Source organism: Kryptolebias marmoratus, linkage group LG17 (genome assembly GCF_001649575.2).
Source record: "Kryptolebias marmoratus isolate JLee-2015 linkage group LG17, ASM164957v2, whole genome shotgun sequence".
Classification (NCBI taxonomy): domain Eukaryota; kingdom Metazoa; phylum Chordata; class Actinopteri; order Cyprinodontiformes; family Rivulidae; genus Kryptolebias; species Kryptolebias marmoratus.
In genome coordinates, this window is record NC_051446.1 from 21,061,757 (window position 1) to 21,082,815 (window position 21,059).

Genomic DNA, 21,059 nt, shown 5'->3' on the forward strand with positions numbered 1-21,059 from the left:
TATTATGAACAATTTCATTCAATACCACATCATCTCAGGCTCAGAGTACGTTTAGTGAATGACTCAGCTACATTTGCACAAGTTTTTGCACAAAACCTGTAAAAATATCTGCATTATAGGCAAATATAGTTCTTTTTTTTTGGTCATTTAAGTGTGGCGGGCATCTTGAATTGGGTTGGCTCTAAAAGTTAATCAGCTGTAGATGTGCACCCAGTAATTTATCCTGAAAGTTTCAATAATATTTGTTAAAATGTGAATATTTTGCTAACAGACAAACAGCGTTATTGGCACAGCTTTAAACGGAGATCTTGTGCGATCTGTTAGTGCTCAGAGTGCATGTTGGGGATCAGTCTCAGCTACTACCACACCAGGTTTTAGCTCAACGTCTGTACAGCTGTCTAAGTTGTTCGCTAAGGTCGATTAGCTGTGGCGGCCATCTTGAATTGGGTTGAATCAGTTTTAGATACACATCCAGTGATTATTTTCTTAGAGTTTCATTAAAATTCATCCAGTTCACGAGATATTTTGCTAACAGACAGACGCAGGTTAGTTTTATCTACGGGCGATAATAACAGCTGTTATCATAACGCTTGTCTCTTTGTTGTTTTTTTGCGTCTCCTCATTTACTCTACATTTCTTTCATGTTTTAGTTCGATCAGGTGTGTTTTTCTAGAATAAAACCTTCTGACTCTTTTTGCTTGATTGGTTTGGGCAGCCATTTGCCAATACAGGCATGAACAACATGTTTTTTAATATTATGGCTTTGCAATAAACTTATTTAACACATAATATTTATCCTTCTTATAACATAATGTTGCTCTTTCTCTGCATGGGCGAAGTAAGTGAAGGAAATAAAGGAGTAAGTATAAAAATGTTAGTTATTATGAATAATTTGATTATTTTTTCATCACTAGCTAGTTGTTTAACTGGGCAGTTTGTAGCTTTGCTGTTATTGTTCACCTTCGCTGCAATTATGATATTGTTTGCAGCTGTTTTTTCACCAAATTACAGAAACTAGTGACTGCTGCGGCTGGTGAGCATTGGGGACAACACAGCAGCTAAATTACTGAGCTAAAAGGCAGTTATCGTTGGAGATAATTCTGCCAGAAACTCAAACACTAACTTAAAATTAAAGCTGCTGTGGTTTTGTAAAGGTTGGATGTGTTAATAAGCGAGTTAACTTTAAGAAAAGTGTTAAAAAAGAGAGATTTTTGTTTTGTCAGTGCTCTGTCCGTGGCTTGTTTTCGCTGCCCCCAAGTGGCTGGATGCTACAAGTTTAACAAACATGCTCAGTATGCATCCTTGTCAAGCCTTAAAAGTGGAGGCCACAGGATGGGATTCAAAGACTAAGGATGAAGGATTTCTCTTTTTTCCTATAAAGCCAAAACATTCCCAGAGATGTCTTCCTTGCTTCTTGCTTTCCCCCGTCTCTTTAACCAGTTAACGTTGGTTAAACATGTAATCTCTGCCCCTCAGTTCAGTCCACACACCGTCACTCAGTCACATGCTGCCTGATAAGAGTGATTTTCACCCGCACACGTGTAGCTTCACACCTGGATATAAATAGAAGTGGTTTTCTGCCTCGCGGTGTCTGTGTGTGTTTTTTTGTGACGGCGGCTGGATATCCTGAGTGCAGCAGGGAGGGCCGGCAGAATGTTTATCTGTGTAAAGATGGACAAGGAGAGCCGAGGAAAGTGAGCGGATTCTTAAAATAGTAGGTGATATTGAACCATGGATTACACACACACACACACACACACTAGGCTCAGGCGTCCATGTCTTGCCCTCCTCGTCGATGATTGGCCACTCAGCTGTGACCTCACGACCCACTCTCCGCCCACTTCTGAACTTCCTCTCCTCAGTTCAGCTGGCTCGGGAGGCTGTCTTGTTAATGTATGCTGATAAAAACTAATGCTGTGTGTGTGTGTGTGTGTGTGCTGATAGAAAGGATGGAAAGGAGTAATGGTAGGAGAGATGGAGGGTGAGAACTAGAGGAAAGGCTGGTATTTTTAGCAGATTTATTTTTTTTCCCCCCCTGGTGCAGTCTGTTCTCTGCCGTTTCAGAAGCTGGAAGGACGTTTCTGTCCGAGTTCTCTCCTTTTTTCCTCTCCTCTTCTTTCTGCTGAGTCCGTTGGTCTCCGGAAGTTTACAATCTACAATCTACCGTCCAGATCATGACGACTGCAGCTAGTTTTTCTGTCACACTTTATGAAGAGCACAATTTGTTGAACTTGACAGGAAAGCTAAAATAGCAAATTGTTGCTTTTTTTCTCTTTCAGAAACTCTAAGATGCCGATGAAATTTCTAAAATGCTATTTAAACTTTCTCCTCCCTCAGTGCCTCAGACTCGGCTGCAGTTTTGGCTTTTCCTCTCCTCTTTACACCTTCCTGTTTTAGCTAATTTAGTCACAAATGCAGGCATATTCAGTCACACTTTATGATACTACCACTTGTAACAAACAGCCTTTACCAAACTGAGCCCCGTGAAGAGGGCTTCTCCTTATCATAAGTGTGCACTCTTTAGGTATAATAGTTCAGCATCTATTATCTGTTTTTGTGCAGTTACGCTCTTTCTCCAGAACAAATGTTAACGTGTAGTTTTTAATTTTGTGTGAATTTGTGAAAGTATCCACACAGATTTGCTCATAGATGCATATAGTTGAAGATAAAGAGTTACAACACTCTTCTGGACCTTTGTGTTACGACTCTCAGGTAACCGTTACTGGGAAGTATCATATTTATAGATATATATTTACGTAGCAATCAGATTGTTTTTGTAACATCATATATGCAAATGAGAGACTTGTCTTATATTATAATTATGTTAGTTGTTTTTGTCTTAACAGCACATATGGACTATGGTTTAATTCCTGCAGAAACCTTCAATTTAAAATGACCTGTCCCAAAGCATGCGCTTATGAAAAGTGTTTTGCAAAGCTGTCTCTTAAAATAAATGTGTTAAATTTCACTTTGTTTCAACTGAACAAATGTAAAAGAAGCTTTGCTCCCAAGTGAAACTCATTTACTTGAATTTGTGAATTTTAAATGCGTAAAAAATCAATTGTTAGTTTAGTTCTTTATTATATTAGCGTCAAACTTCCCCAGATGGATGCCTTGTAAACATGCCCGCACTAATTCTCCCTATTTGACAACCCACATTTGCTACTTCTTCAGCTTTTTTCTGTTTTATTTTAGCTGTAGCTCAGTAAGAAGTGTTCTCAGCTCGTGGAAGTAGAGAGCTGCGTCGACGAGCTGAAAATAGAGGCATCTCAAATGTTAAAACTGCACTTTTCACGTTATTTTTTTTTAAATACCCGTGCAGCCACACACACTGTAACTTCATTTGCATTCTTTTCAAGTCTTTAAAACTGAAAAAATCCTCACTGGATGCTGTAACTTTCTGTCTGATCGTGTTGAAATCAGCCTCGGACTTTGCTGTCGTGTTGTGTTTGAACATGCGTTTATTGGATGACCACCTCCCAGCAGGTTCCCCAGATTACGCCCGTCTTTGCAGCAATAACCCTTCTGTTTTTGTGCCTCTTTTCCTCTCCTTGCCTGCTTGTGTGTGTGTGTGTGTGTGTGTGTGTGTGTGTGTTGCATGCTAAACAGATGGATGATGTATTATGTAAAACAAAATGATTTCAGTAATGGCCTGTTTAGCCGCTGCTCCCCTCCAACCAAACACTGCCATCTCTAACACAGATATATGAAAACACACATTTCTACACACACACATAGAAAGTCCCCAGACATCCTGTCTGTAATCGAACTCTGGAGAGGCTCAGCAGTAACCACATGTACAACGCACCCTGGAGAGAGATGCTGGGGGAGTGAAAGAAAGGCTAACTAGGACAGGAGCACAGAGAGACGGAGTGTGTGTGTGGGAGTGAGAGTGGAGGTGGTTCTCTTGTCTTAAGGTTACCCTTGGAAAGCATTTCTCTTTCAGGGGAGATGCAGAGAGGAAGTAAAGGATTGGTAGGATGGTGCTCACCGAGGAGGAGTATTTTAATATGCTGTCCTTCGTTTTAGTGCCCACACATGAAAGTATTAATAGCTTGCACACGTATATGCATAGGCCTGTGGGGGGGGGGGGGATAGTGGAAGACGAGAGGCCGTTAAATTATTAAACACGAGCAACTTGATGCACAAGATCCCTTTTTGTTGAAGAAACAAAAAGGGAAGCAAACTTAAACTGGAGAAAATGTGGAAAAGGCTAATGTAATTTACCGAAGAAGCTGAAAATGAATTGTTAAAGCTAAAAGAAGCAGAGCGCTGGCTAAAAACTGCAAAGAGCAAAACACTTGCTGAGAGCTAAAAGTAGCAAAGGTTAGCTAAAGGGTAAAGTAGCAGAATTGTAGCTAAATGCTAAAATTAGCAAGTGTGCTGAAGCAGATTTCAGAGAAAACAGGAGATTTCAGTGCATTTCTGTAAGGAAAATACTTGTACATAAAGTTAATATTTTTAAAAAGTATAAAAGTTACATAAACCAAAAGTCATAGGACTCGTGAACTGAGCCGGATGTTCTGATCCAGCTGTTAATGGCTGAAACATCATGAAGTATGCAGGGGTAATTAGGTTTCCAGAAATGTACAGAACGATAATCAGCATTCACACGGTAAACTTTAAACTCCTTGTTGTCGTGTCGTCTGTTCCCTCCACAGCCTCAGGAACAAACGAGAATGAGGAGAGGGTGTTTCGCGAGAGGATCGGTCCTCGCCGGCGGCAGGGCGCTGTCCGGAGACGCGTCCATCAAGTCAACGGGCACAAGTTCATGGCCACCTACCTGAGGCAGCCGACCTACTGCTCACATTGCAGAGATTTTATCTGGTAGGCAACACACACACACATCTGTCTTAGCCAGCTTGTTGTATCGGCAGCTCATTAAGGCCAACGTCACTGATGTGTCTCCTCTGTGTGCGACCTGATAGGGGTGTGCTGGGGAAGCAGGGATACCAGTGTCAGGGTGAGTACTTTTTCTCTGTCCCCCTTCATTTATTATTCAAACACGAGAACACAAGTTGAATTACATGTTGCTGAGTGACAGCTGTGATTTAGCTGCGCACCAACACACAGAGCTGCACTTTTACTGTGCTATTCAAGAATCTTAACGAACATGCAGTTCCAGAATTTTACTGATCTGTCCAAGCGTTTGTTTTCATCCCAGCCCAGGCTGCTGTGAGCTAACGTCCCGCTGGACGATTCTGCCTGAAAATCATCAACATTTCATTAACATTTTCATCGCTCATGCAAACAGTTGTGCAGCCAGTGTCGACCTGTTTGCTGCGCCAGTGGAAATTCTGAGCGGTCAGTCAGCACGACTTGAACCTGACACACCGGCGTTATCGAATCCTCTGAGCGTCTGAGCATTAGAAGCCTGAGCGCGGATGTAATTTGGCATCTGACAAGCCTTTAAATGCAGTCGCCGGTCATTCAATCCTGGATTGTACTTCGTCGACTTGCCGCTAGGTTGAACAGCACCCCTCATCGACACAGCTTACTGTGTTTCAAGTCTAACGTCACTTAAAAATTCAACCATTTGGAAGAAACTTTGCCGATCTTAACAAACCTGCTGCTTGGTTAGTTTCTGTAGCTGTAGCTGTGTTCGAAGTGTGCAACTGATCACATTCCACCAACTTCAGGGGGGAAAACTTAAAGAATTGCAGATTTTTTTGGAATTTCAAATATTTTTTGATGTGACTAAACCTATTTAGGTACATTATAGTTAAGGATTTAACAATATTGTCCGGTAATAAAGTCTCTTACTCGGTTTTACTACCTGTCTGGTGGTTGTCTTGTGTCCAGCAATAAAGAAACATTAAAATTTTCGCAATTGTTCATCTCAAACAATGATTCTTACAAATGAGGCTTAAAGGATTAGCAGGAACAGAGTTTCAGTGTCGTCTTCTTCAAACTGTCGTGGTTCTGTTCTTAAAGTTGCTGATTTACTTTCAGAGGTTCAAGTTGTCAGATTGCAAGTATAATTTTTTAGTCATGTTCTTATATTTACACTCAAAGTGATGCACTTGTTGCACCAAATGTGTGCAAAAATGGCAACAATTGTTCAGTTAGTTGCAAAAAAACATCTTGAAGCTTACTTTTAATTTAGGTTTGATTAATCGCTGTCAAATTAGAAATATAATGTCACTTTTTTCTTCAGTCAAATTCTGCAGTTCAGACCATTTTATTTTGGATCAAACTGAGTAAGTGTTGTGGTTGTGTCGGTGCTTTCAGTGTGTACGTGTGTTGTCCACAAGCGCTGCCATGAACTCATCATCACCAAGTGTGCTGGGATGAAGAAGCAGGAGGACACAGCTGAGGAGGTACACACACACACACACACTTTAAAATGAGCAGGATCTTGGCGAAGATCTTTGACTTTGTGTTATTATGTCTCTGCACAATATAAATTACAAACTATCCAATAAAAATGCAAACGTTCTCACTTTTTCTGATCTTTTCCATGCAAACCTCCGAGCGTTAACTCAAAACATGCCGTCTGCCTGTGTTCAGACCTCTTCGTCATGCCTCGTGTTGTGTTTTTGTGTGGGTGCGTCTCCCTCTGTAGGTGGGTTCGCAGCGGTTCAGTGTTAATATGCCCCATAAGTTCAGTATCCACAACTACAAGGTGCCCACCTTCTGTGACCACTGTGGCTCCCTGCTGTGGGGCCTCATGAGGCAGGGCCTGCAGTGTAAAGGTGAGTTCAACAATTCACACAGATAAATGCACTTTATTTATCCTAGACTGGTCAATTTATCTTTTACCATTATGTAATCCAATCAAAATGGGGAAAAAAATAAGATAATCGACTACAAAAATGATTCAAATTGTGCAAAATCTCCTAAAATGTACAAATATTTATAGTGCAACCTGGAACAATACTTTAAATATTTAAAATAAACCTTAGTTTTAAAACAAGACTTAAGATCAAAAGAGCTTTTTAAGAAAGTTGTTTGTTCAGATATGCCGATTTTAAAGAAATGTAAGTAAATGATAAAATCTGGAACAGGTGAATTTATTCTTTGGAGTAGATTAATATATCTTAATAAGTGTTCTTATTTTTTTAATTGGGCATCTTTGTGACACGCAGAACCTCTGCTACATTCGCTTTATTAATGTTTCTTGCAGCTCTATTTCTGACATAATTTTCCAAATTTAAAGAATTAGTTACACTGTTTTAATAGTTGAGTGGCAGAAAGATCATCTGCTGTTAAATTGTTATTGAACTAAAAATAAATGGAGGAAAACGTGTTTTATAGATTAAGAGGTAAATCTGGAAACAATAAAAAGTTGCAGACCTATCAACACTTCATCACTTGTGTACGTTTTCTAGATATCTTTTGTATATTAGTGCTTTTCTAAGACATTAAACTAGTGTTTGATGAAACGACTACTCTTCAGTTTTTGCAGACTTTATTTTCCTAAAGTAAAATAACAAAACAAAATGTTTTATTGTCCAAAGTTCATTGATGGACTCCTGCATCCTGTTAGCAGACATTTATGTTGACTCAAGCTCATTTTTTTGTTTCAGGAAGGATAAACCTGATTTCTTTCACGTCTGCTTGCTGTTTTGCAGTGTGTAAGATGAACGTGCACAGGCGCTGTGAGACTAATGTAGCTCCTAACTGCGGTGTGGACGCCCGAGGAATCGCCAAGGTCCTGTCTGACCTGGGAGTCACACCTGACAAAATCTCCAACACTGCACAGCGCAGGAGGAAGGCAAGAAAAACTACTGCAACATGTCCACCATTCAACCCCTTTAAAACCATAATACTGCTTACTAAAAGTTGAGAAACTGCTTTTATTGTAAGACATTTAAAATGGTAAACCTTTGGCTTTTATTATAAGAATTGAGTATGACACTAAAGAAGTCATATTAGTCTTAAAAGAACAAAGTTTTTAAACATCATTCCAGGTCTGTAAGAGACTAATATGAATGTATGTTTTAGCTTAACATCTTCTAATATATATAAATTAATTCAGATATATATTTTTCAACGAGACGTCTCAGTCTTTCCCCATTCTTGCCACAGCCGGCAGTTTGAACCTCTTTTGAAAAAGGAAATGAAACTTCTTTCTTCATCAGACGTTCGCGTTGTACGAAACAGCCCAGTTGCGGACGCCGTACGTCGAATCGTTGCTCGCGTAAAACACCGCAGTCGCACAGTCGTAACAAACAAAACGAGCCAACGGTGGCATCGCTGCCTCCTCACATGCCAAGAGACACCAGGAGACACGTTCCCCGTCCTGTGAGCATGCTGCAACATGCTCTGCAGTTCACAGAAACCGGATAAGGCTAAAAGGTTACACTTTTAATGACTTGTGGAATTTCTGTTTACCTTTTGACTCTAGGAAGGCCTCTGCAAAGAGCGCTGAGATACTAGCGTGGCAGTTCTTTGAGCCTTGATTGGTCCAACACTCAGATCAACAGAAAATCAGCTTTAAATGGGGAAATACCAAACGCACATTTAATTATATAAAACACAGTTAGATAGTGAATAAATTTAGATGTTTCGCTGTCAGAAAACATCATTTTAGTTCTTTAAAGCACAATAACCTGCTTTTACAGGACTGAGAAGTAAAATAAAATCTTCTGCTTGTCATTAGGCTATTATTATTGTATCTGAGGGTTATGGGTGTACTTTAACTGGGTTAAGGTGCTGTTAGTAACTCACAGAACCTGTTTCAGTCCTTCACAATAAGAGCCTCAAACACTCTCTCTAAACATCTGAAGCTTGTGAAAATACGTTCTGTTTTTCTTCTTCAGTAAAACAGACACTGCAGCCGAGACCACCAGGAATTCTGAGAGCATTTGGGAGTCAGCATTCAGTTCATGTATTTGAGGCTCTTATTGTGAAGGGTTAAAACAAGTTCTGGGAGTTGTGCTGCAGCAGGAGTAATGAACCGCACCTTGGCTTGCTTCGACTAACACACAGCTTGTTATTTTGTGGTTAACCCAGTTAAAGGTGCACCCGCAACCCCTCAGAAACAGAGATGATACAAACAGAACAAACACAGTCGGGTTCATTTCCTCTGGCTTAAGTCTTGAGAGGCAACCATTTTTCTCTCTTAATTGACACCTTAATCTTGAAACTATATAAAAAGAAACTTCCTCCTCATTTCTCTTTTCTTCTGAGTGGCCCGAATACGTCTCTTACTGCCGAACACATCGATGAGGCAGAGAAGGAAATCTCTAACTCCTGTTTCAACTACAAGATCTAAAGCAGGACGAGTCAAAGGAATGATCATGTTGTGTCTGTGTTTGCAGTTGACTCCAGGGCAGGACCCTCCCCAGTCTCCTCCTGAGCTCTCTCAGACTGAGGAGAACAGCTTCACCCAGCCAGCTGTTCCCACCTCCCCCTCGCAGCAGGGTAACACTCTACGCACCAACACACGAAAAACCACCAAACCGAACGTTTACACCAACAGGCAGGCTTGTTTTTTTAAAAGCCCTTTAGGATGGCTTCCTATCAGCATGCTGTTTTTATTTGTTAACTCAACCACTGAGGGGTAGCGATTTGATTTCAGTGAAAATATTGTCGCTGCTTTCAAGAGAGACGCAGATAAATGTGTTTCTGTAGACTAAACGTGAATTATCCCGCACCGCCCACCGCCATTTGGTCGTCACAGTTAGTCATCGCATTTTCACACTCCTCAAGCCGAGAAGTGGAAAGTTAACTTTCTCTTTGTCGAAGTAGTCCCGTTTTTGTTTATACCGAGCCAAACGACGGTGACGATGAGCAGCACACGCATCGCTGCTGGTATTTAATCACCCGGAGATCCTGTCGCTGGTTCATCTCAGGTTGCAGCAGAGGATGTGATGATCGGCTGTAAAAGTTCATTGAAGAGAAGTCGGCAACAAATAAGGAAATGTTATAATGATCTAATTATTTTTGTGTAGCAGTCAAACACTGACAGGAAAAAAAAAAGCAACAGTCAGGTTTTAAAATAATTTTACTGACGTCTGATCTGCTTTTCCGACGACACCCACAGACTTGGCAGAGTTGGATCGCCTGCAGGACGCGCTGTCACTCGACCAGCAGGAACCCCAGCACTCCTCCTCCTCTTCCTCCTCCTCCACCAACTCCTCTTCGTCCTCCTCTGCGGCGAGGGAGAACGGGCAGAGCCAGAGGAGGACCCTCAAAGACTTCAACTTTATCAAAGTTCTCGGCAAAGGCAGCTTTGGCAAGGTGCGCCTGCACGGAGGTGTTTGAGGGGGACGTTCGTTTGTTTAGCCATGTTTATAATTAAACATGTTTTAAAAAAATATTTATGATTGGTTACACAAAAGCAGAAGGTTATTTATATTTAATTTGAGTTTTTACATTATATCATGTGAGAGCGGACTGTGGGCTGGTTGTGGCATCCAAGCCAGTAAAAAGTAATTGTTCCGCTCTTTGTTTCCTTCACATAAGCTACAGATTTTTTAGGAGCGTATGGAGCAGAGAGGCCTTCGTTAACAGTAGATAAAGATCAATGAAATCGGTCTTTGTCTTGGACTTGAACTCAGGCCTGCTTTCATGCTTCTTTGCTGTTTTGTTCCACTTTCATCTGCCAGATTTCCAACAACGGGCATCGAAAAACCTCTAGAGTGCTATCTGTCCCGTAGATTACCTGCCCATCCATCCGGAGCATTTGACAACTAAAGAGACATTTATTTTCCTCTTGAGCCTTTAGAGACCAAAACCAGAACTAAAACAGATTTATATTGATCTTTCTTTTGTCAGGTGGGTAGAATTATTTTGGATAAATTAACGAGCCTTTATAACTTCTGAACATATAAACAAGCAAATATGTGTGAGTATTTTTACTATAACAACTTATTTAAAGAATAATGGGTTAATTTAATGTATATCCTTCCACCCATCCGTATTCTGCCACTAATCTGTGGTCGGGTCACGGGGGCAACAGGATCAGGAGGGAAAACCAGACATCCCTCTCCAGATCCTCCTGGGGGATCCCAAGGTGTTCCCAGAGATGAAGTCCAGGGTCTGCCCTCGGCCCTCCTCCTCAGGGCAGACCCAGCAGAGACTTAAAGCGATTTGAAGATTTTAATGATGGAGGACGACCACATGCAACGGGCAACATTGCCTGGATAGAGGAAGCCGGGGCAGAAGTCAGGCCTGGGAGGGGGTGGGGGCTGAGGGAGCGGGCCAGTGAGTGCCTGGTGGTCGAGCTCATCTCCACGTGGATCCACCATCTGTGGGGAGAGCCGCCAAGGTCGGGTGTGATGTGGGCCGGGTGGCGGGCAGGGGCGGGACCCTGTGTGCACCAATTCCTGAGGATGCAAACTGGCTGTTTGAGGATTATGTTTGAAAATGTTTTAGAGAGAAAGAAAAGTTTACAGCTCCAGTTTCACTTTTTTTAAAAATTATATATATATATATATTTAAAAATAGCCGTAAATAATTCCAAGTAAATACATTTTCACCTAAATGTTGAGCCGAACTTGCAGATATTCATCATTTCAATGACATATTTAACCTTCTTTGCTACCAAGAAGCCACTGTTGTGCAGATTCTTTTGTTTTACTTTAGACTCTACAGTTTAGAGAACTCTTTCTTTCTTTTGCTCTTTGCTGGAGGTGTTATGTAATTTTATGTTTTTTTTTTTCTTAAACAGGTGTCGACTGTTCCCCGTGGCCATACTTAAGTCCATGTTTTCTCTCTTATCAGAATCACCGTACAGCGTAGTTTTTGTACTGAATCCTTTTTCTCTTTACCAGGTGCTGCTGATGCCATGTCATCGCCCCAAATCCTTTAGCGAGCACACACACAATACATCATACTCCCACCTCTGTGCTACAGTATCTAAGCTTATGTACACAACATACTGCAGCTAAATATAAATTTTTTGGTCTTGCTGAAATGAGGTATATTTACTTCTTGGGTACAGTTCACTAATTTTATTTTAATAGCCCTGTGCCAAGTGTTAATCTTTGACCTGTTTGGTTTGAGGAGAACAGACACTGAAGCTGTGATTAGTGATGAAAGGCTGTAAGAGAAGGAGACATTTTTAAACAAACCTAGTTTCTTCTTTTAACCAGGTGATGTTGGCAGAGCTGAAGGGGACAGAGGAGGTTTATGCCGTTAAAGTTTTAAAGAAAGACGTGATCCTCCAGGACGATGACGTGGACTGCACCATGACAGAGAAGCGCATCCTGGCCCTCGCCCGCCGCCACCCCTACCTCACCCAGCTCTACTGCTGCTTCCAGACACGGGTAGGACCACAGCATCGGCACGCAGCCACGACGCTTCGTCTGTGCTGTCCTCTCTCTGTCTCATACGTCCTCCCGTCTCGATTCCCGCTCTACCCAGGACCGTTTATTCTTTGTAATGGAATATGTGAACGGAGGGGATCTGATGTTCCAGATTCAGCGATCCAGGAAGTTTGATGAGTCTCGCTCTCGTTTTTACGCCGCTGAAGTCACGTCAGCCCTCATGTTCCTTCATCGTAACGGCGTCATATACAGGTAAACGCATCCATCGCCTCTTTGTTTTTATACCGAATTTATCTCTTTGACTAAAAGATATTTGATAATCCCCTGCACTTATACACTGTATTTTCAGGTGACTCTGATTGAAAAATGTCAAAGAACTTGATAATATTATCAGAAATTCTCATTATTTGGTGCTTCACAGGTTTTTCCATTGAACACTCACCTCCCGACTGAACAAACAGTTTTGGGAAGCAGATGGCTCTAACCCTCCCCCTCTTCCTGTCTCTTGCTCTCACAGGGATCTGAAGTTGGACAACATCCTCTTAGATGCAGAGGGACACTGCAAGCTGGCAGATTTTGGTATGTGCAAAGAGGGCATCATGAACGGCGTGACCACCACCACCTTCTGTGGCACACCTGACTACATCGCTCCTGAGGTGAGCGGAGATTAGCGGTAGTGACTTTTTTGGAGGAAAGTGACACCTGTCCTCTCTGCCTTTTGTAATACAACTCTGTGCAAACATCTTTAGACAGTGCTCATAGTTTAAGATTTTGAGTCTACGGAGCCAAACTCTTGTTAATTTTTTAAGTGGTCTTGATCAATAGTTCATCAGACTTTTTTTCTAGTCTCATACTCGACCATTTTCTGTGTAATCTTTTGTTTCTGAAGCAACTTAACCATTTTAGAAAACATTCAGGCAAAAAAAACCTCCTATAAAATAGAATAGAAATGTTTTATTATTCCCCAACATAGCTGCAACCACTCCAAGAATACACAGAACAAGATTCACCATGAAACAGAACATATAAACAATAATAAGGCAAGTAGAAAATGAAACAAAAAAGCATTAAAACTGGATGAATTACCGTGTTAAATAGATATGAAGAAGATACAGAAATTGCACAAGATTTGGTTCACATTGTGATACTTCACACCAGAGAGTTACTGAGTCTGAGTGTCTGAAACGTCGAGGGAGGGAGGCATTAAAAAGTCTGACGTCTGCTGGTAGGAATGACTTCCTGGAGGGTTCTGGTTGAAGCAGCTCCTGCATTTGTCCAGGGAGGTGTTGTTTAAGATGGTCTTCCACCTGCATATTCAGTGAGGGATGAACCGACACATATCAGACAACGTAGCAAAGAGCCAGTTTTATATTGGATGTTTAATTTTAGCTTTTATTTACTTAAAAATAAAACAGTTTTCTGTCTCAGTTTGGGTTGAAGGACTGGGAGATAAAGTTAGACTGAGATGGTTTGGACATGTGCAGAGGAGGGACAGAAGGATGTTAGAGACAAAGAGGAGACATATGGACGCAGTTAGAGAGGACATGGAGGTAGTTGGAGTGAGGACAGAGGACGCAGAAGACGGGGGAGGACTCGCTGTGGAGACTCCTGAACAGGGAACAGCTGAGGGAAGAAGAAGAAGAAGAAGAGTTTTTGGTCTCAGTTTGACAAAAAAAGGATCCTGTATATCACAGCAGCAGGTTGTTTTCATCTGTTCAATCAGGTGATTTACCTCTAGTCTTGATTTGCAAACTGATTTTCATATGTAAATTTATGCAGAGAGGAAATAGTAACAGTTGCTCAACACTAGTGTAAAACTTTCTTTCATTTTCTTTTTTGTTTTTTTACCTGAAAGGTCTGACAGCTGTCAGTGTTAATGATGAAGAGTTTGTTTGTTTATCATCTACCTCTCTGTTAGTCACTTCTGATTTCAGCAGGGATGTCTGCTTTTGTTCTTTTGGTCAAAATGCAAAAAGAAAAAGACATTTAGTCTCTAAACCAGCATTTCCAAAGCGGTTTTTATCAATACTGTAGACAAATATGACAAAAGAAAGGTTTAAAAAGTACAAACAATAAGAAAAAAAACACTCTAAATTGTTGTTCAGGGCAAAATATATCTATATAAAACCTTTAGATTACTTCAGTTATTTTCCACCTCTGCTGCTAATAACATCTAAGCTGTTTTCTTGATCAGTTATTGTAGTTTTTAAGGCTCCTATTTATGGTAAAACAGACATGTATATGTACAAAAAAGGCATATCTGAGAAGTTTTTGCTCCTCCGAAGGTCAGAGGAGCGGTTCTTGCTCCAGTAATGTCCTGCCTGTTGAACCGCGTCTCGTTGTTGAATCCAGATCCTGCAGGAGCTGGAGTACGGCGCCTCGGTGGACTGGTGGGCTCTGGGGGTGCTGATGTACGAGATGATGGCCGGGCAGCCTCCGTTCGAAGCCGACAACGAAGACGACTTGTTTGAGTCGATTCTCCACGACGACGTCCTCTACCCCGTGTGGCTCAGCAAGGAGGCCGTGTCCATACTGCGAGCGGTACGAGTCACGAAACCCGCCGTTCGTTCTCTTAATTTGGTTGTTTGAAAAGATATTTGAACCCCGTTTAAGATTATGTCGCTTTCACATCTTTTTATTAATTCCTTGAGGCTTTTATTTTACTTCAAGTAAATGCATAGAATATAACATGTTGAGTTTATATATTTATTTTACACTTTTTCCCCCAAAAACACATTTAATCCTTTAATCTTCATTCATGGGCAAATAAAGGAGTAAAATGAAATTAAAACTGTTCCAGATTTGCCCCAAAAAACTGAATCTTCTTTGAATGTCTTGGTTGAGGAAGCGGAGCATTAAAATTTCCATTCCTATCGCTAATAAATACACAGAAGGCCCTTTAAAAATCACGGTTATTGAATACAAAATGTATTTATTATCAAATCTATCATTACAACATGGAATCTAACAGTGTTTTTCTCTGTGTGTAGAAACGATTTTGGCTTTCCGGGAGCCTGGAACTATTTTTTGCCCTTTTTTTCTGTAGCAGAATAATGTGTTAATCAGTGTGAAAATAAGAAAGTTAATATTAGATTTCTAAACTGAGCATGCACCAGGCCACCAGCCATGGAAAGAAAAGTGTTCAAGTGAATTTCTGATGGTACATCAATTCACGCTCACAGTGGGAACTCTGGAAAAAAACAGTTGTTGTATTAAAGTCCGAGCACAATAAACGTTGAATTTTATTGTTGAAATGTGGCGACTTAATGAAGCCCAAACCGTTCCATGTGACCCAGATGTCTGAAACGGCTGCCTTTCAGTCAGTTTTCAAACGTCAGTGACAGTACCGTCTGTGAATAAAGTTCCTATTAATGACGAGAAGATCTTAAAGCCTCAAAACATCCCAAAGTTTTGAACAGGCGGTGCTTTTAGAGACACTAAAACCAGCACTTTGCCTCCTCTTTGAACCATTAATGCTTCAGCTCTATTTTTAGCTCTGATATGTTTTCTACGCAGCCTTTTTTTTTCCAGTTCTGGACGTTTTATGGATGAAACCGCAGCTGAGTGTCTGTAATGGGCCTGGCAGAATCCCGTAACCAGATCTGTGTGCTGTTGTCTGCAGTTCATGACAAAGAACCCGGCCAAGCGCCTGGGCTGCGTGGTGAGCCAGGGCTGCGAGGAGGCCATCAAGACCCACGCCTTCTTCAGAGAGATCGACTGGGTCCTGTTGGAACAGAGGAAAGTGAAACCGCCCTTTAAACCCCGGATTGTAAGAAACACACACTCTAAACCCCCACTGCACTTAATTTTGAACAAAAAGTAGTTAAATTCCTTTGAAGAGTGTGAATGGAACGGCCAGACGAGTGTTAATGTTTTCAGCTTCACTCTTTATGTGTATGTATTGAAAAGCAATTTTATGGCTAACTTTGGGCCATCACAGTGAAAACAGAGACAGTATTTTAGTTCTACTAGGTTTGCTAAATCATGCTGATGTCAGTTTTATTTATATAGCACATTTAACCTTTAACCCTCCTAATGTGTTAGTTAAATTTGATAGTTTTGGAAGTTTTCTCTCTGAAAAACTATTTCTTATACCGTATTTTCTGCACTATACGCGCACTGGATTATAAGGCGCATTGTCAGTGGTCCATTTTTGAACTTTTGTCATATATAAGGCGCACCGGACTATAAGGCGCATTAAGCGAAACAAAACAGTCCCGTCTTTTTGGAATATAAAAGCCCCCACATACTCGGGCGTACTTCACTCCGCGTCTGCGCAAAGATCAATTTTTATGACCGCCTACTCGGTGTCGCACAATAAACTGCCCGGCGACCGCTCTCATGTGAGAATCGGCGCCAGCGCACGGCGCGACTGCCGCTCTCTGTGTAGCGCTGTCAGGTGTGCGATGGCTGCCCTGGTGGTGAAGAGACACGGCTCAGGGCACCTTCTTTTCTTTTGTTCCTTCAAAGCTCAGAGGCAAGCCATCTCTTCCTCCTCGTCTGGTGACGCCATGACTGAAATTTGTCACAGGAGAATTTTAGGCAGTCTGTACGCTCGAATATGAAGTCTCAGACAGTCCGCCCGTAGTCCGTGTGGCTCACGGAGGGCGCACAGTCCGCCCGAGTATGTGGGGGCCTAATGCTGCAAGCGGTGCAGCTTTGTAGTTTACCAAAGTCGTACTAAAACATTACAACTTCTTACACATATAAGGCGCTCCGGATTTTAAGGCGCACTGTCATTTTTTGAGAAAATTAAAGGCTTTTAAGAGCAGAAAATACGGTAATCTGATCAACATAAGATTTCATAGACAATAAATTTTAACAATTGTCATTAAATTTTGGATGTTTTATCCAACCTGCAGCTTTGGTTCAGTCATAATCTAAAACGTTTCTCGCAGCTCTGGTAAGGTGAAGGTTTTTTTTTTTTTGAGGCCTTGCTCACAATTCATTCTGTGGCAGAACGATGACCAGAGGATATACTGTTATTGAGGTCCTCGATCATATCATGGATCATGACGCTGGTGACAAGGAGCGAGGCCGAGAACCCGACATGAAAGATGCTGCAGAGGAGAACGAGTCAGAAGCTGGAGACAGAACATGATTCAGACCAAAAGACAACTGATGTGGAAAAATTCTGTGATGAGAAAGAACCCTCAAAGAATGGGAATATATCCATATGTTATCATATTCAGCTGTAATTATGGGACTAGGTCCTCTGTTCTCTTTTTACTAACTTTATAGAAAATTACACCGATCGGTATTGACTAAGGATACAAAAGATGTTCTTCTGGACCATTATTAAAAATCTGAGGTGATTTAAAAACAGATGTTCTTGATAAAGTTTGACACATAGTAATTTCTGATAAGTAGAACAACTTGATTCATCTCTAAATGGTATTGGTAATATAACAAAGTGGAAGCAATTAGGAGCGACAGCAGCTCGACCATGAAGTGTTAGGTCACATAAAACCACAGAATGGACTCAGGGGAGGTGCAGAGTGGACAGAGGTCACCGACATTCTGCAGAGTCAGCAGCTCCAGACCTCCAACCTTCATGAGGCCCTCAGATCAGCTGAAGAACAGAGAGCAGAGAGCTTCATGGAATGGGTTTCCATGGCAGCAGCTGCATCCAAGCCTTCCATCACTGAGAGCAAAGCGTCGATGCAGTGGAGTAAAACACGCCGCCGCTGGACTCTGGAGCGGTGGAGACGTGTCCTCTGGAGGGACAGATCACGCTCCTCTGTCTGCCAATCCCATGGAGGAGTCTGGGTTCTGCTGCTGCCAGGAGAACGGTTCTTGTCTGACTGCATTGAGCCAAATTTAAAGTTTGGTGGAGGGAGGATCATGGTGTGGACAACTTCGTGCTCCCAGCTTTGTGGGAACAGTTTGCGGACGGCCCCTTCCTGTTCACCAGGGCACAAAGCAAGGTCCATAAAGACGTGGATGAGGGAGTTTGGCGACGAAGAACCTGACTGACCTGCACAGAGTCCTGACCTCAACCTGACAGAACACCTTTGGGATAAATTAGAGCAGAGACCGTGAGCCAGGCCTTCTGTCCAACATCAGTGTCTGACCTCACAGATGAGGAAGAATGGTCCAAAATTCCCATAAACTCTCCTAAACCTGAGGAAAACCTTCCCAGAAGAGCTGAAGCTGTTATAGAAGCAGAGTGGGCCAACATCAGATTAAACCCTGTGGATTAAGAATAAGATGTTACTCCTGTTTTTATGAGTGTGAAGGGAGGCGAGTGAATACTTTTGGTAATATAGTGTATATTGGGGCAGTCACAAATACAAAAATAATGAACACAAGAGGAGGGTTAAAAACAATTGAGGTTGACCGAAGTGCTATGAAATCAAATAAAACAAGAATAAAAGGACAATAAAATATACATATAAAAACAAAAGTAGCTTATTAAAAAATGGGTCTTTTAAGAGTTTAAGTCTTTATACACAAATATATCTGTATCAGCATCTGTTCTTAATTTAAAGTAAGGCGTATCAGGATATCACGTTTTGTGCGACATTGTTCATCCTTAGTCATTTTACATTTAACAATGAAATCAAACACAGATGTTGTCATAGTTTTTTTTTATTATTAGAATCAGGCAGTGTTGATTTGCAGACTCCTTGCTGTGGCAATCAAATTTCAGAGGCCTGTCAAATTGTTGTTTACGTGTTTATTTGCAAAACCTTTGTATATTTGTATAAAAAAGGCGTTGTATTTTATTTTGTTGTTTTTTTTAATCCTCTCTCTCATTTACATCTGGATATTCACTAACTACATGCTGAGGGTAGATGATAAATTATAATACATCATTCAAACCCTTTTTGTAGTCTTTCCTAATTGGTCAGGGTAATCCAAAACGCACCACTGTCCCAGCTGTTGTTTAATGATTATATTTCTGACAGATTTAGGACTGAAAGTGCAGTGAGTCTTTTTGGCCAGAAGGTGTCACTGTGGTTTCGTTTAAAAGCCATCTGATTTGAGCGACTTTTCTGACTCTCCCTCCCCCTGTCTGTGTGGTGTTTGTTTCTGCAGAAAACCAAGCGTGATGTGAATAACTTTGACCAGGACTTCACCAAGGAGGACCCCGTGCTGACGCCCACAGACGAGGCCATCATCCGACAGATCAACCAGGAGGAGTTCAAGGACTTCTCCTACTGCGCCCCCGAGGAGACGCACACCTAACATCCACACACTCTTATCACAGTAACACTGAACCTGGCATGCTTACGCTCAGTAGAACCATAAATCCGTCTGCAAAACACACACGGTCAATCCTTTACTTTGAAGCTATTGGTTGTTGTTACTTTTGGAATATTATTTACTTGCATTGTGTTGTTCTTGTTGCCTGGGTTTATTGTGAATATGACTATGAAGATAAATATGAAAATGCACACACATTCTCTGCATACCTGTAACACAGATCTCACACTACAAATCTGACATGCTCTCACACACCAGCTCGCTCAACAGACAACCAGACACACACACACACACGCTCACACCGCTTCTCTCTCCAGCACCTGAACACACGTGGACTGAAGGTGCTGAGGCCTGTAAATAGCCTGTGTTGAGTGGCTGTATCGTGTCGGTATTGTCTGCTAGTAAAGGGGCGTTGTGGCGCATGGACAAGCACCCTACCTGTGTTATTACTGTCCTTATCGTGGACCAGTTAGGGCCAAATATTCTTTGTGCAATACCATGACTATCTATATATTTTAAGGTTTGTTTGTTCATTTTTTCTCCTCTAAATGTTTTTTTGTTGTTGTTCTTGTTGTTGGAATGAGTGAGTGAGATTCTCCTTTCACTGTTGCAGTGTCTGAGCTCCTTTCCTCTGTATATAAAGTGAATGTTACAGGCTATCGAACTAATTATGTGGAGCAGAGTGTTACAGGCGGCCTGTGTAGCAGTAAAAACTCCGGCGTCCAGCTATTTCATCCATCTGTTAGCTTCAGTCAGCTCCTGTCCTGCCGGTGTGAATGTGTCGGACCGTGGGCGTTGTTACTTTTTTTTTTTTTTATGTATTGTGAATGTACTTTTTTGTGTGCATGAATGTGTGAATTTTATTTCCCTTTATGTTGTGACTTAAAGTCCCTTTTTTTTGGTTTCTTCTTCCTTTTCTTCTCCTCCAAAGCTCCTGTTCTTTTTTCTTTTCTCCTCACCTGCAGCAGCCGTTTCTCTCCACCTTTTCCAGCCAAAACCACTAGCTTTGTCTCACTTTTGCTTTTTTTTTTTTTCAAAATGGCTTTTCTTTCATATTGCGCTCTCTTTTTTATTATAATAATAATAATTATTATTATTGTAAAGTGTATCTGGAGGAAATCTTTATGTATAATACTATAACTATACCATTATAGGTCTGTTACAGCCGGTCGTTAAGAAATGTGGAGAACCAGCAGCTGAATTACCTCTCACTTCAACCACACAGACACTAAACACAACACAGACTCTCTCCTTTGCTCTCTCCTCCCTCCTCCTTCCCCTTCGACGTCTCTCTCTTGCAAACACATGCACACACAGAGAAGGACTCTTGTTGCGTGTACTGTACAGTGATCTGAAGACGGGCTGGTTGCTGTCTGTGCAGTAGAGTCAGTGTGTAGTGAAGCTTCGTGCACCCAGGGGTTATGGCTGTTCCTGGTCACACTATCTTACTCTGTGCCAAAATGTAGTGCAAACAGCCGGGCTAGTCCCGTCTGGTCTGATTCCAATAAAACACTGAGCTGTCTACATCAACTCCAGACGCCTTTGAGTCTTTTTTCTCCCCCCTCTCGTCTGTTTTATCCTTCGTTTCATTTTGTTTTTACTGTATTGCTGCCTCTCTTCAGAGGCGAATGT

At 41.5% G+C, this 21,059-nt stretch overlaps 1 protein-coding gene across 1 annotated transcript in view; it reads left to right on the plus strand.

Annotated features, from left to right (window-relative positions):
- Positions 1 to 20,957, plus strand: part of prkcea (protein kinase C, epsilon a) — a 45,378-nt gene extending 24,421 nt beyond the window's left edge. The window contains exons 3-15 of the mRNA XM_017438227.1: positions 4,662 to 4,827; positions 4,929 to 4,963; positions 6,232 to 6,320; positions 6,566 to 6,695; positions 7,575 to 7,717; positions 9,267 to 9,369; positions 9,992 to 10,188; positions 12,045 to 12,218; positions 12,316 to 12,470; positions 12,736 to 12,874; positions 14,571 to 14,759; positions 15,841 to 15,987; positions 19,260 to 20,957. Coding sequence (XP_017293716.1) covers positions 4,662 to 4,827; positions 4,929 to 4,963; positions 6,232 to 6,320; positions 6,566 to 6,695; positions 7,575 to 7,717; positions 9,267 to 9,369; positions 9,992 to 10,188; positions 12,045 to 12,218; positions 12,316 to 12,470; positions 12,736 to 12,874; positions 14,571 to 14,759; positions 15,841 to 15,987; positions 19,260 to 19,409 — 1,817 coding nt within the window. The 3' untranslated portion in view covers positions 19,410 to 20,957. The remainder of the gene's footprint in view (positions 1 to 4,661; positions 4,828 to 4,928; positions 4,964 to 6,231; positions 6,321 to 6,565; positions 6,696 to 7,574; positions 7,718 to 9,266; positions 9,370 to 9,991; positions 10,189 to 12,044; positions 12,219 to 12,315; positions 12,471 to 12,735; positions 12,875 to 14,570; positions 14,760 to 15,840; positions 15,988 to 19,259) is intronic.
- The last annotated feature ends 102 nt before the right edge of the window (positions 20,958 to 21,059 follow it).